This window comes from Nuphar pumila, chromosome 16 (assembly GCF_984573655.1).
Source record: "Nuphar pumila chromosome 16, dmNupPumi1.hap1.1, whole genome shotgun sequence".
NCBI classification, from domain to species: domain Eukaryota; kingdom Viridiplantae; phylum Streptophyta; class Magnoliopsida; order Nymphaeales; family Nymphaeaceae; genus Nuphar; species Nuphar pumila.
This window is the reverse complement of record NC_143264.1, coordinates 5,858,318-5,872,225: the sequence shown is the minus strand read 5'-3', so window position 1 is coordinate 5,872,225 and position 13,908 is coordinate 5,858,318. Positions and strand designations below refer to the sequence as shown.

Below are 13,908 nucleotides of genomic sequence, written 5' to 3'. Positions count from 1 at the left end.
CTGACTTAACTGTCAACCATAATCAACAACCAGAGATATAACAACCCGTATTGTTCCCATCTTAACAACAAGACTGAAAGTTTTATCATAGTCTTGCCCATATTCTTGTGTGAAACCACATGCCACAAGTCTTGCTTTATATCTTTCAATACATCCATCAGGTTTGTACTTAATCTTATAAACCCATTTGCACCCAACAACATTTTTCTTTTCAGGTCTAAGAACAATTTCCCAGGTTTGACATTCATGAAGAGCTTCCATTTCCTCATTCATAGCCTCTATCCATTTATGCGATTTAATGGCTTCATGAAAATTAACAGGTTCGTCATACTTCTCTACTTGAGACATGAATAACTGAAATTCATGGAAAAATTATCATAGCTGACCCATTTTTTAATAGGATGACGTATCCTTTCCAATCTTCTCAAAGAAGGTTGACCCATATCCTGCACAACATTGTCTGTGACATTATCTCTTGTCCTTTTGTCATAAACTTGACCAGAAAATCTCTGAAATTCTCTAGGCACTTCATTTTCAGAAAGATGTGAAGGTTCGAGATATTGTTCATTTAAATTCAATTCTTCATAAAATGGCTTTTCACTCTCAAACAGTTCAATATTTAACCAAGGATCATAAACTTCAACATTTCGAGATGAATTCTGCTCTTGAACTAATGCCATGCTCTCAAAATTGTGTTCATCAAAGACAACATTTCTAGAGATCTTGATACACGGTTACGGGATCATAACATTTGTATCCCTTATAATCATCCGCTTATCCAACAAATTTGCACTTCACTGCTTTATCCTGAAATTTATTCGTCAGAGATTTGTCAATATGAACATAACAAACACAACCAAAAGTGCGCAAGTTATTATAATCAGGATGCTTTCTAAGAAGGGTAAAATATGAGGACTTGTCTTCTAAAATTTCCATAGGCAGACAGTTAATCACATGAACTGCAGTATGAAAAGCTTTTGTCCAAAGATTAATAGAAATATTACTATCATAAAGCATACTCATGGCACTTTCAACAATATGTTGATGTTTTTTTTCTGCAACTCTATTCTGTTGAGGGGTGTGTTGACAGGACACACGGCTACTTATCCCAATATATCAAAGAAAATCAAGAAAGTCATTTGAAGAATATTTACCTCCACCATCACATTGAAAATGCACAACATTGGAAGAGAAATGATTCTTAACAAGGGCACAAAATTCTTGAAACAATATAAAAACTTTGGACTTGTGTTTCATGAAATATATCTAGGTGAAACGAGAATAACTGTCAATGAATAAAACATAATATTGACTTCCAGATGAAGAACATACAAGAGCTGCCCCCTATACATCAGAATACACAATTTCAAAGGCTTTTGAGGCTCTTTCATTAACATGATTAAAGGGAAGGACATGACTCTTACATAACTGACAGCTTGAACATTTTTTAACATCTAAGACAAAATATAGACAGAACTCTAGAATCAAAATTTCTGACACAAGTTTCTTAATGAAACCATGACTACAATGACCCAACTGACTGTGCCACAGATTTGGCTTATTACATTAAGAAAAACTAAAAACATATGTATGACAAGGCGTAAGACTCTGAGATGTTTGTTCCAAAAAAGGTGACTTCAAGGTAGAAGAAGAATGAGAAGTTAGATCCTCCTTGAAAAACACATTCTTAATATGAATAGATGCATGGATCTGGATCAGATCTAGATCCGGTGACGTCAAGGACATATTTTTATTACAATACACCATATTTTATCACAATACACCCTGTATCGTACGATACGGCAAAATACAAGGATGCATCACATGATATACCCGATATGGATGCGAGTGTGTATCGTATCACAAAACCCAAAAGTAACGATTACTATACTTACAACACTAGTGTATATTGCTCATGTACGTTGATGACATGATTATTACAAGAGATGATGTTCAAAAAGTTATTGATACCAAAGAGAGGTTAGCTGGTATCTTTTAGATGAAAGACCTAGGGTATTCTAAGTAGCTTTTAGGTCTTGAAGTTGCTTACTGGAAAAGAAGACACTTCTTGTGACTACATAAATATGCAGCAGATCTTGTAAGCCAGGCAAGACTGTGATTCCAAAAGAATATCAACTCCTATGGAGACGAATATCAAGTTGAGAAGTTCGGATGGAGAGATGCTTGAGAATCCTGTTATATATAGGCAGTTGGTAGGTAGCTTGATATATCTGACCCTTACCAGACCAGACATCACTTATATTGTACATGTAAGTCAGTTTATGAGTTCGCCTACAGCAGTGCATCTTGCAACCATACTCAGGATTATTTGATGTGTAAGACACTATGCACTTTGAGATGTTCTTTTCAGCTTCATCCTCCATAGATACTATAGCATACTGTGATTCAGATTAGGATCGACTAAAGATCATCTCTCCGCTACCAATTTTTATGTGTTTATTGGACGCTCTTTGATTTTCTGAAAGAGCAAAAAATGAGTTGCTTTGTCCACTGTAGAGGCTGAATACAAAAACATGGCACAAGTCAGTGCAGAAGTTGTTTGGATAAGATGGCTTCTTAAAGAGCTTGATGTTGAAGTTTGTAGAAGAACCTCCTTGTATTGTGACAATATGAGTACCATACATATTGCTAAAAATCCTGAATTTCATGAGAGAACAAAGAACATTGAAATTGATTGTCACTTTACAAGCAAGGCATATGAAGATGAAATTATTTCGTTAGAGCATGTGAGCTCAAAGGAGCAAGTGGCAGATGTGTTTACCAAGAGTTTAGCTTCTTTACACTTTCAGTCCTTTCTCTCCAAACTTGGGATGATTGTGTTAGCATCATCTCAAGTTTGAGGGGGAGTGTTAAGAAAGTGTAATATAATTGTAGCATATATATTACTATTTTTGTGCTGCCCTATTCTTTCAGTACTTTAGTAGGAGTTAGTGGTTATTTCTTGTCTTGAAGTGCAACAACAAGGGTGTTGGCCTTTTAGCGATGTAACTCTCTTTTTGCTTAGTAACAAAATTCGCCATTCTTTTTCTATTGTGTTTCTCTTTTCTCCATTTTGGAACCCTAATGGATGTAGACTCTTGAATATGCATGAGTTCCTATTTGATGATTGAGCAAGATCTCCAGCACCTACACATTTTATTAAGTTTTTAGTTTTTAGCATATCATTCCACATGACATGTGAGCATTTGATCCTATAACTAGCCTTAACATGTCATTAAAATGCATGAGTTCTGCAATCTTCTTTATACTTGTTGGCACAAAAACAATGAATACTACTACACTTCTTCTTCACAGAGCAAACTCCCATCTGTTCACCATGTGTCAAGTGTTGCCGCCAGACATCTTGATGCACTGGTTCCTAAAAGTAACTTGAGACAAAGAATTCAAGAATAATTTTTATATCTAGTATGGAAAAAATATGCATTGTTATTCTAATTTCTAAATATTCAGGTATCTCTCATTGGGTTATCATTAATAATGAGGCAAATCTAAACTATCTTGACATGAAATAGGAAGATGGATCTTGGTAGTTATAATGTTGGAACAAATTGTAATTCTAATTTCTCAATGTTCAGGTACCTCTCATTGGGTTATCATTAATAACGAGTCAAATCTAAACTATCTTGACATGAAATAGGAAGATGGATCTTGGTATTTATCTTGTTAGAAAAAGTCAGTTTCTTGTAACAGTAAAGAACTTTTTGGGTATATGCAAGCATTCTGATGAAGCCATGCAATTACAGAATCGCAGCTGTGCACTTTTCCCTTGGTATCAATAATAACGCCCTCATTTTTTTAGCCCAGTCATTAGACTATTTCTGGTATTTATTGTTGAATTTAAGTTTCTTCTAAAATATCTAAAGCATTTTGAGAATTCGATGCTTAATTATTCTGGGTCCTTATATGCTTCACTTTTGCCAGGACTGTTCGTGCATTAAGTTCAGATAGAGGTAAAGTGGTTTCAGGATCTGATGATCAATCCGTTATAGTTTGGGACAAGCAAACCTATCAGCTTCTAGAAGAACTAAAGGGCCACAATGCACAGGTTTGATCATCTCTAAAACTTTTTCATTTCAAATGTAGCCTTCTATGCTTGAACACTTTCTGGATAAAATTTGTGGTTAGGCAGTGGATTGGTCATCTATTAATATATGGGGTTGCAAGATCATTGTGTTAGTAAACTTTTCTCTAGGAACATATTTTTTGTTTCTAGAAATCTTGGGGCCTGAACTATTTTATTATCATTCGTGTTCTTCCAACTATGTACAATGTTTCAAAATATATCTCTTAATTTACTTCCTAAAGCAAAAAACTTGTGAAAATATGTGGAGAAGATTGGTGAGAAGCAACATATATGCAACTGAGTAAAGAATTATCCAAGGTAAATATGTTCCTCTGTTGAATAATGACGTGATTACCCTGTTAGTAATGTGTGGATATGGCAAATCCTATATATGGCAACATGTGTGCAACTGATGCGTGTCAATGTGAAAGTTTACAAATGTTGTCATCTCACCATACTTCTTGATGCCTGCTCAAACTGTGCATGTACATATGGACCATCTCCCATTGTTGCTTGTGACCTTGTTGTCCACTAAGGAACTCTTTTTCGATCTCCTGAGCTCTCTTCTTATAGATAGAATATGCCTGAACAGATAGAACTTTGACTATCTTCAGACATTTGGTTCTTTCAAGGCTGTTTAAATTGACCCTTGTCCTTTTGTGTCGTGACTCTTCATAGATAGTTGAACTTCTGTCTATCATGGTCAACAGTGTGTCCCTAATTTCATATGCTCTTTTTCATGATCTTGGTCTTTAATTTATGGTTATTTGCTTTTCAAATGAAAAGATGTCATTTCAAATTTAAACTTGGATTTATTATTTAATATTTAGTAATCATAATTTTTTAAAAGAAGTTGAAGGCAAAGAATTCTCTATACTAACTCATGATTGGAAACTAATGCCGTTTTGTATGTTGAAAGTTGTGACCTCTCTAACAATAATCCACCTTGCTAAATGTTTGGTTTATGTAGCCACAACTAATTTTGAACTAATAAAACTTATTCGAACAGACTCAACAGAGGCTGCAATGCACAATCAAGTGCCAAGTCAAATGGTGATTTCATTGACATTTTTGCTGTTTCGTGAGCTAAAGTGTGCATGTTAATTACTTGGTATAGTATGGCAACTAGATGCATAGGTTAATGGCTCAAGCACCTAACCCTGGTCAGCCTGAGCTTGGGCCTGAACTTGAAGTGAGCTTGATTGAGCCAGAGATAGAATTGGTTTAGTTAACCAGGACAAGATTGGGCCTATGTTTTTTGTTTCATGTGTGTGTGCATGCAAAATCCAGCCTGATCCTGATCTTAGTGTAGGACTGGACCTCTGGCCCTGAGCCCAATTCGGTGAGGTCTAGGTTTAGTTCAATATTCAAGAAAGTGAGCCATCTTGTGTCTGGATTTTCCCTAGAACAGATGGGCCCTTACTGGTCCAACCATGGTCATTCATTGGTTGACCTCATGTCAATGAACTCGTGTCCATCCGTAGTGGTAGTGGAATTACACTAGGAAAATCAAGAATAGAAACTTAATGATGATTTAATGAAGTTGCAACAATAGGACACTGCTGCACAAAGCATCATAAACTAATAGAGCATATCTTTTTCAGAAAAAAGTAGAGAAAACTAGATGTTAAGAGTCACTTTGCATGCCATCTACTGTGAAAATCTCTACAAAAAGAGATTGTGTGTAACACCACAATACAAGAAATACAAAGAGTGCACAAAGGCACAAAGGAGAACACTCACAAGTGCACAAAGGCACGGATACACATGCACAAAAGCATGAAACAAAATGAACTTCAATTCATAAGTTCCCAAGAGGGGCTTTACAAAAGCATTGTTATTGCATATGCACTCACAAAAAAGGATAAGTTTACAAGGGCCACTAAGGCTTATTTATAATGCAAAAAGAAGCCACAGGGTGCAGCTCAATATGACTGTTGGAGCTGCACCCAACGGTCACATTTGTGACTGTTGGGGCAGCTCCAACAGCTATATGGAGCTGTCCCTTTCACAACAGTCAAAAAGAAAAAAAGTGTAAAAAGAAAAAGGTGTAAAAGGCAAAAGTAAATAAAAAAAGAAAAAGTAAAAATGTTAGCCCATTAGGATGGCTGACACCTATTGAGTAAAAGGACTGAAATACCCCTGATGGGTATTTCAGTTTACAGTTAAAAGCGACATAATATTTTAACACTCCTCCTCAAACTTAAGGTGTCCCGACCGAAAGTTTGCCAAGAAGGAAGTTAAATCTTGGAGAACACAGCGCCTTGGTGAAGAAGTCTGCCAGTTGATATTCTGATGTAACATAAGGAAGGTCAATGGTTTTTCTTAAATATTCTTCACGAACATAGTGGCAGTCCATCTCGATATGCTTCGTGCGTTCATGAAATGTGTGATTTTTGGCAATATAGATTGCACTTTTATTATCACAACATAATTTTGTGGGTCCTTGGACTTGAATATTCATATCTTCCTACAAATTGCGAATCCAAACAATCTCCATGGTAGTAGATGCCATGACTCTATACTCAGCTTCGGTGGATGAAAGCGATACCTTTTGCTGCTTCTTGCATCTCCAAGAGATTAATGATTCACCTAAAAAAATACAGAAACTAGTGGTGGAGTGATGGTTATTTATGTCACCTCCCCAATCAGAGTTAGTATAAACAATTAAACTTAATTCAGACGTAGAAGATAGAAATACTCCCTTGTTTACTGTACCCTTTATGTATCTGATGATGCGAAGGATGGCGCTCATATGGACTGAAGTAGGTGCATGTTGAAATTGACTAGCAACATGTACTGCATGAGAAATATCAGGCCTGGTAATGCTGAGATACGTTAGGGATCTAACCAGTTGCCGGTAAGGTGTGAGATCTTTTAGGAGAATCCCATCATCAATTTTCATCTTTGAACCTACTATTTCAGGAGTTTCGCAGACCTTGTCATCTGTGATTTCTGATCTATCAAGAATCTCACAAGCAAGTTTAGTTTGAGACAAAAAATAGCCTCTTTGAGAATAGGCAACCTCAATTTCCAAAAAATATGTCAGAAATCCTAAGTCTGACATTTCAAATCTTGAAGTCAAAATAGATTTAATGCTCTTGATTCCTTTGATATCATCACTTGTTATTAACATATCATCAACATATAACAATAATATAACAATCCCTGCATCAGATTTCCTAACAAACAATGCAATGTCAGTATAGCATGAAGTGAAACCATTTTCAGTCATTACATTGTTAAACCTATCGTGCCAAGCCTTGGGTGCTTGTTTCAGTCCATAAAGAGCTTTACGAATATGAAGAACTTTATTTTTAGGGATTTCCATACCAGGTGGAGCATCCATGTAAACCTCTTCATTAAGATCTCCATTTAAAAAAGCATTTCTGACATCCATTTGGTAAATATTCCATTTTCGAATTGAAGCAATGGTGATAAGACATCTGACAGTAACCATACGAGCTACTGGAGCAAATGTCTCTTCATAGTCAATCCCATATTCTTGACTGTACCCTTTAGCTACAAGACGAGCCTTATAACTTTCAAGAGAACCATCACTCTTAGTCTTGACCTTAAACACCCATCGACATCCTATAGTTTTCTTGCCATTGGGAAGAGATTGAAATTCCCAAGTGTTAGCTTTCTTAAGAGCTTTGAGTTCACTCTCCATGGCTTCTCTCCATTCAGTACATTGTTTGGCTTCTCCAAAAATTTTTGGTTCAAAAAAAGAGTGAATGGCACTCAAACAAGCTCGATATTTAGGAGAGAAAGAATCAAAAGATACGAATCTAGAGGGAGTCCTTCTAGTTCTTTCAGTTCTCCTAGGATGAGAATCATGAGTGAAAATAGTCTCACTAGGTTCACTATATAGTTCATTAGCACTCCTAAAGGTGCTTTTATCTCTATGAGAATAAGTGATGGGTTCTCTAAATACATTTTCTTCTTGAGGGGTAGAAGGGTTAGAGTTATTGTTGATCAGAACCATTTCATTTTCACTATTATATGTTGATTCATCATCACTAGAGATATCATCATCCTTAGATAAAAGGTCAAAAAGAAAGGAGTAGTCGGCATTTTCTAAATGAGATTCATTTTTTTCAAAACCACTATCATTTTCCAAAAAAGTTACATTCCTTGAAACATATAATTTATCATTCTTAGAGTCATAACATCGAAATCCTTTTTGAGTTTCCGAATAGCCAAGGAAAGCACAAGGAATGACTTTTGGTGAGAGTTTATCATTTTTATCGGTAAGAACAAAACACTTACAACCAAAAACTCTCAACCTATTATAATCGGGTTCTTTTTCATATAGAATCTCAAAAGGGAGAAATTTTATCTAAATTTTTGGATGAAAGTTGGTTGATAAGATAGACGGAAGCAAGAGCCGCTTCGACCCAAAAATTTTTAGGAATATTTTGGAAAATGAGAAGGGTTCTAGTGGTTTCAATGATATGCCTATGCTTTCTTTCGGCCAAACCATTTTGTTGTGGGGTCTTAGGACACGATCTTTGATGGACAATGCCACAATCCTCAAGATATTTCTTAAACTCATTAGATAGATATTCACCTCTGGAATTGGTTCTAAATATCTTTAAATTACTATTAAATTGATTTTTTATCATCATATGATATGTTTTAAAACATGAAAAAACTTCATGCTTATGTTTGAGAAAATATATCCAACAATATCGTGAGAAATCATCCACAAAAATCACATAGTAAGTAAAACCATCTTTGGATATGACAGGTGCCGGTCCCCAAACATCTGAGTGAATAATTTCAAAAGGTTTAGTACTAAACATAGTTCTTGGTTCAAAAGGTATACTTCTCATTTTTCCAAGAATACAATCATTACAAGAGAAAATATTTTTACAAAGATCTTTAACAAAATATAGATAGGATAACTTGGTAATGTTGGGACAACCAAGTCTCTTGTGCCAAACATTTATGTTTTTATGTTGGGTCACATTACAAAAGGTGTTTTTAGGAATTTGAAGAAAGTCCAAATAGTACAAGTCTCATTTCCTAGAGCCTTTTCCAATCAATCTCCCGGACCGGTGATCCTATATTAAACATTTATTAGATGAGAATTGAATGTTACACCCAAGGTCCGTGAGTTGAGAAATGGAAAGCAAGTTTAAATTTAATTTTGGTATAAGTTTAATTTTTGGAATAAAGAAGTTTTGTTTTTTAAAATTTCCAATTCCCTTAATTTTGAGAGAAGTACCATCCGCGGTCGAAACAAAAGAAGGTGACACATTTTTAGAATACTCGGAAAGAGATGAAATGTTTGGGGTCATATGAAAGGATGCACCCGAATCTAAGACCCAAGAAGTTTTACCTGGAGGAGAAGAGATGGATACGGCGGCACCGGAAATAGCTCCCTTTAGAAGATGTTGAAGTGCCTCCACAATTTGATTGAGAGATAGAGTTTCGTTTGAAGATTCCTCTTTGGATGGTTGAGATGTAGTTGCCATTGCTAGAAGTTTCTTCCATTTTGGGCAAACCGGTTTGATATGACCCGGTTCTTTGCAAAAGTGACACGAGATTTTGCTATAATATCTTCTTCCTCCTTGATTACCTTGATTTTAATTCTTAAAATGAGGAGGTCTATATGTTCTTAAATTGTTACCGGGTCTAGAAACGGCATTAACACCATCACATTCTTCTTGATTTGTGGACATTGCAAGCACACTAGGATTTTGCTTGCTAATGCCCATACGGGTTTCCTCTCCACTTAATTTAGTTAAGACATCTTCAAGAGAGGGAGAGGTAAAAGAGGATAGGAGAGAAGATCTTATTTGCTCAAACTCGGGCCTTAGCCCATTCAAAAAATTGAAGAATCGGTCTTCTTCTAATTGCTTATGACGAAGCTCTATGGCTTCTCCACTCCACTTGGGTTCAAGCATGGCAAGCTCATCCCAAATTGAAGAGAGTTCCGCAAAATACTCTCTTATAGACATATCACCTTGAACAAGAGTTAACGCTCTCTTTTGAAGATAATACTTATGGGACACGTCCCTAGAAGTATACATCTTCTCAAGATACTCCCATGCTTGAGAAGCCTTTTTAAACTTTATAATGTTGTCATTAATCCTTGTCTCAACGGAAGAGAAAATCTAAGACAAGATCTTGAAATTCTTCATTTCTCATTTCTCATGTTTCCTACTATATTCCTCAAGAGCATTAGTTCTTTTATTTCCCTCAAGGATTTTGATTTCTCCTTCTTTAACCAAAGTAATTTTAGGCTCTGGTTCCGGAATCGAGCCTTGAATGTAACCCCAAAGCCCTTTCCCTTTGATGTGAGCTTCCATATTTCCGGCCCACACGTGATAATTTGAGCCATTTAGCTTGAAACCAAGAGAAAAATGAGAGTCTTTCTCACCCATTAGAGAGGAAAGAAGAAAGAAAAGAATACGTACCACAATAAGATTTTAAATCTTTCTTGTTGTAGTAATCTTCTAAAATATTGAATGAAGAAGAGTCTCCACTCCAATCACCAAAAAGTTGAAGGCACATTTTCCGAAGCACTTGATATTGAGAAGAATCACACCAATTTCTTTCTCCAAACAACCTTGCTCTGATACCATGTGGAAATCTCTACAAAAAGCGATTGTGTGTAACACCACAATACAAGAAATACAAAGAGTGCACAAAGGCACAAAGGAGAACACTCACAAGTGCACAAAGGCACGAATACACATGCACAAAAGCATGAAACAAAATGAACTTCAATTCATAAGTTCCCAAGAGGGGCTTTACAAAAGCATTGTTATTGCATATGCACTCACAAAAAAAGATAAGTTTACAAGGGCCACTAAGGCCTATTTATAATGCAAAAAGAAGCCACAGGGTGCAGCTGACGGTTGGAGCTGCACCCAACGGTCACATTTGTGACTGTTGGGGCAGCTCCAACAGCTATATGGAGCTGTCCCTTTCACAACAGTCAAAAAGAAAAAAAGTGTAAAAAGAAAAAGGTGTAAAAGGCAAAAGTAAATAAAAAAAGAAAAAGTAAAAATGTTAGCCCATTAGGGTGGCTGACACCTATTGAGTAAAAGGACTGAAATACCCCTGATGGGTATTTCAGTTTACAGTTAAAAGAGACATAATATTTTAACACTACCTTACGCAAGTTATGATTGTGCACGTAGTTGTGGATAGATCAGATAAATGCCTCAAAGCCTTCAAAATATCTTGAATCTTTCAAGCTGATGGATACGATGAGCTGGGCTCTGTCCACTAATATGACTAACTAAGATTGCATCTTGGATGTACTTTTGTATATGTTAATTTTGGTCTTCTCATTTCAGGTCAGTTGTGTGAAGATGCTTTCAGGGGAGCGTGTCCTTACGGCTTCACATGATGGTAGTGTAAAGATGTGGGATGTCAGGACAGATACTTGTGTTGCTACAGTTGGTCATTCCTCAAGCGCGGTACTTTGCATGGAATATGATGATTCTACAGGAATACTGGCTGCTGCTGGAAGAGATCCGTATGTAACTAGACAATATACATGCTTTTGTAATATATCTTGATTTTATTTAGGTGCACATTGTGATATCATCATCATCATCATCAGGCCTTCTCCCAACTAAATGGGTCTGCTTCCTGAGTCCTGTTTCTCCATTTTTTTTTTCTAAGTGCTACAACCTCGGTCAGCTTACAAATTTTCATATCACCTTTTACTGCTTCCCTCCAATCTTCCAATGGTCTTCTTTTCCTAATTTATTATGCTTACTTTTTTCAAGCTTTCTTCATGGTGTCTAGTCAGTCTCTGCATATGTCCAAACCATCTTATAGGATGAACTGTGATGTGTGCACATTTTTATATGTCAACTTTAATTTGAACTATTGATGTATACCAGGGTTGCAAATATTTGGGATATCCGAGCTGGAAGGCAGATGCACAAACTTGTGGGGCATACAAAATGGATCCGGTAAACTGACTGAAATATTAATTTTATTCTATACTAGCTAGCTTCGTTTTGAAATACTATTGACTTCTTACCCAAACATGTAGGTCTCTTAGAATGGTAGGAGACACTGTAATTACTGGTAGTGATGACTGGACTGCTAGAATGTGGTCAGTTTCTCGTGGGACATGTGATGCTGTATTAGCATGCCACGCAGGCCCTATTTTATGTGTCGAATACACACCATCAGACAAAGGCATAATTACTGGTGGGTGATTTTGTTCTTTTACTGAGCCTTTTAGAGAGAATATACTCATGCAGATAATATCTGTGAACCTAGGGCAATGTAACTGAATGACTATTCTATTGCATACAGGTTCTACTGATGGATTACTTCGCTTTTGGGAAAATGAAGAAGGTAAGCCTTTTTATTTTTGTCTGTATATACCAATACAGCATAATCTTATATATTGATTTCATTTCACAATATGTTGGTTGAGAAAGAAGTTTATTTATATGAATGTTTCAGAGAATGTTTGATTTTAAAATATGATTTCTGCAACTAGATAACGTGCTATGGTCCATGGTAACTTTAGGATCCCCCAGTGTCTTTGGAGCTCTTTTCCAAACATGCACATGGGGTTGGGGGGAGGAAGGTGGTTATTGGGGGTTGTGGTTTCTTTGAAGCCATTAGAATCATCAATATGCATAATTCCATCATGCTAATTTTATAATTCAACATTAGATTTATCTATCTTTGGTAACAAATCATATAAGAAAGAATACTCGGAGTCATCCTTGTTAGACAGGGCAGATATCGTGCATTTGTATTTGTATTTAAGTTTGGATCTGGATCCGGATCCAAACTACTTGTAACACATCCAGCCAATATTGGGGCATACTTGTAAATACTTGTAACCTATTAGAGTTACCTGTAAAGTACCATGTATTAGGTTTTATTTTATAAACTAAAGGAACAGATCACGATTTTTCCAATTAGGAAAAACGTGAGCAGTTGCAGCCCCATTATCTTTCTTCTTTGCAGTCTCTTGTTCATCGTTCTGGAGAATTTTGACATGGTATCAGAGCAGCTCTGATCCGAGGGCTGAAGGTTTTTCCAATAGGTACGTCTCTAAGAGATCTTATTCCCCTCCTTATTTCTTTTCTACCGGTTCACTGTTCTGCGTCTTCCCCTCCTTATTTCTTTTCTACCTCTTCACTGTTATGCGTCTTCCCCTTTCTAAATATCCTCTTTTATTTCCCCATCTGCTATATCTTTCTCTGAAACTGAATTGCGTTAAATTTCTTTCTTTCTCCAGAATACCCCCTTTCTGATTTGCGTTAAATTTATTCCCTAATCTTCATTTCTCTGAAACTGGATTGGGTCTGTTTTTCAAACCAGTTTCACAGTAACCCTTATCTCCCTCAAACCAGTTGGGTCTGGGACAAACTTGTTTCACGATCCACGATTTCTTTGTTTCCTGAAACTGATTTGGGTTTACGTCAAATCAGTTTCACGAAAATCTTTCCTTTCCTTTCACTTTCACGATTTCATATCGATCTCTTTGTTTCCTGAAACTGGTTTGGGTTTACGTCAAAACAGTTTCACAAAAACCTTTTCTATTAGTTTCACGATTCCATATCGAGTTTAGATTTGCTTCTCTTCCCTAATCCTCGATTTATGATGCTGCTTACTTGCATTCGTTACTGTTGTGTGCAATCATAAATACAAAAAACAACTACGCCTTCATCCCAAAACAATTGGGGTCGGCGATATGGACCAACAAAGAAAATCATTATGGGTCTTCCACATGAATCCTTCTCCTCCATTCATTTCTATCCAATGCCATGTCCTCGGTGAGGTTCAAAGCATTCATATCCTTTCTTATCACCTCCATCCATGTC

General features: G+C 36.3%; 1 protein-coding gene across 1 annotated transcript in view; it reads left to right on the top strand.

Moving 5' to 3' along the window:
- SCD1 (stomatal cytokinesis defective / SCD1 protein (SCD1)) overlaps positions 1–13,908 on the top strand; it is a 166,625-nt gene that overhangs the window by 120,442 nt on the left and 32,275 nt on the right. The window contains exons 25-29 of the mRNA XM_089991664.1: positions 3,943–4,066; positions 11,401–11,582; positions 11,956–12,027; positions 12,111–12,271; positions 12,380–12,421. Of these exons, the coding sequence (XP_089847790.1) occupies positions 3,943–4,066; positions 11,401–11,582; positions 11,956–12,027; positions 12,111–12,271; positions 12,380–12,421 (581 nt within the window). The remainder of the gene's footprint in view (positions 1–3,942; positions 4,067–11,400; positions 11,583–11,955; positions 12,028–12,110; positions 12,272–12,379; positions 12,422–13,908) is intronic.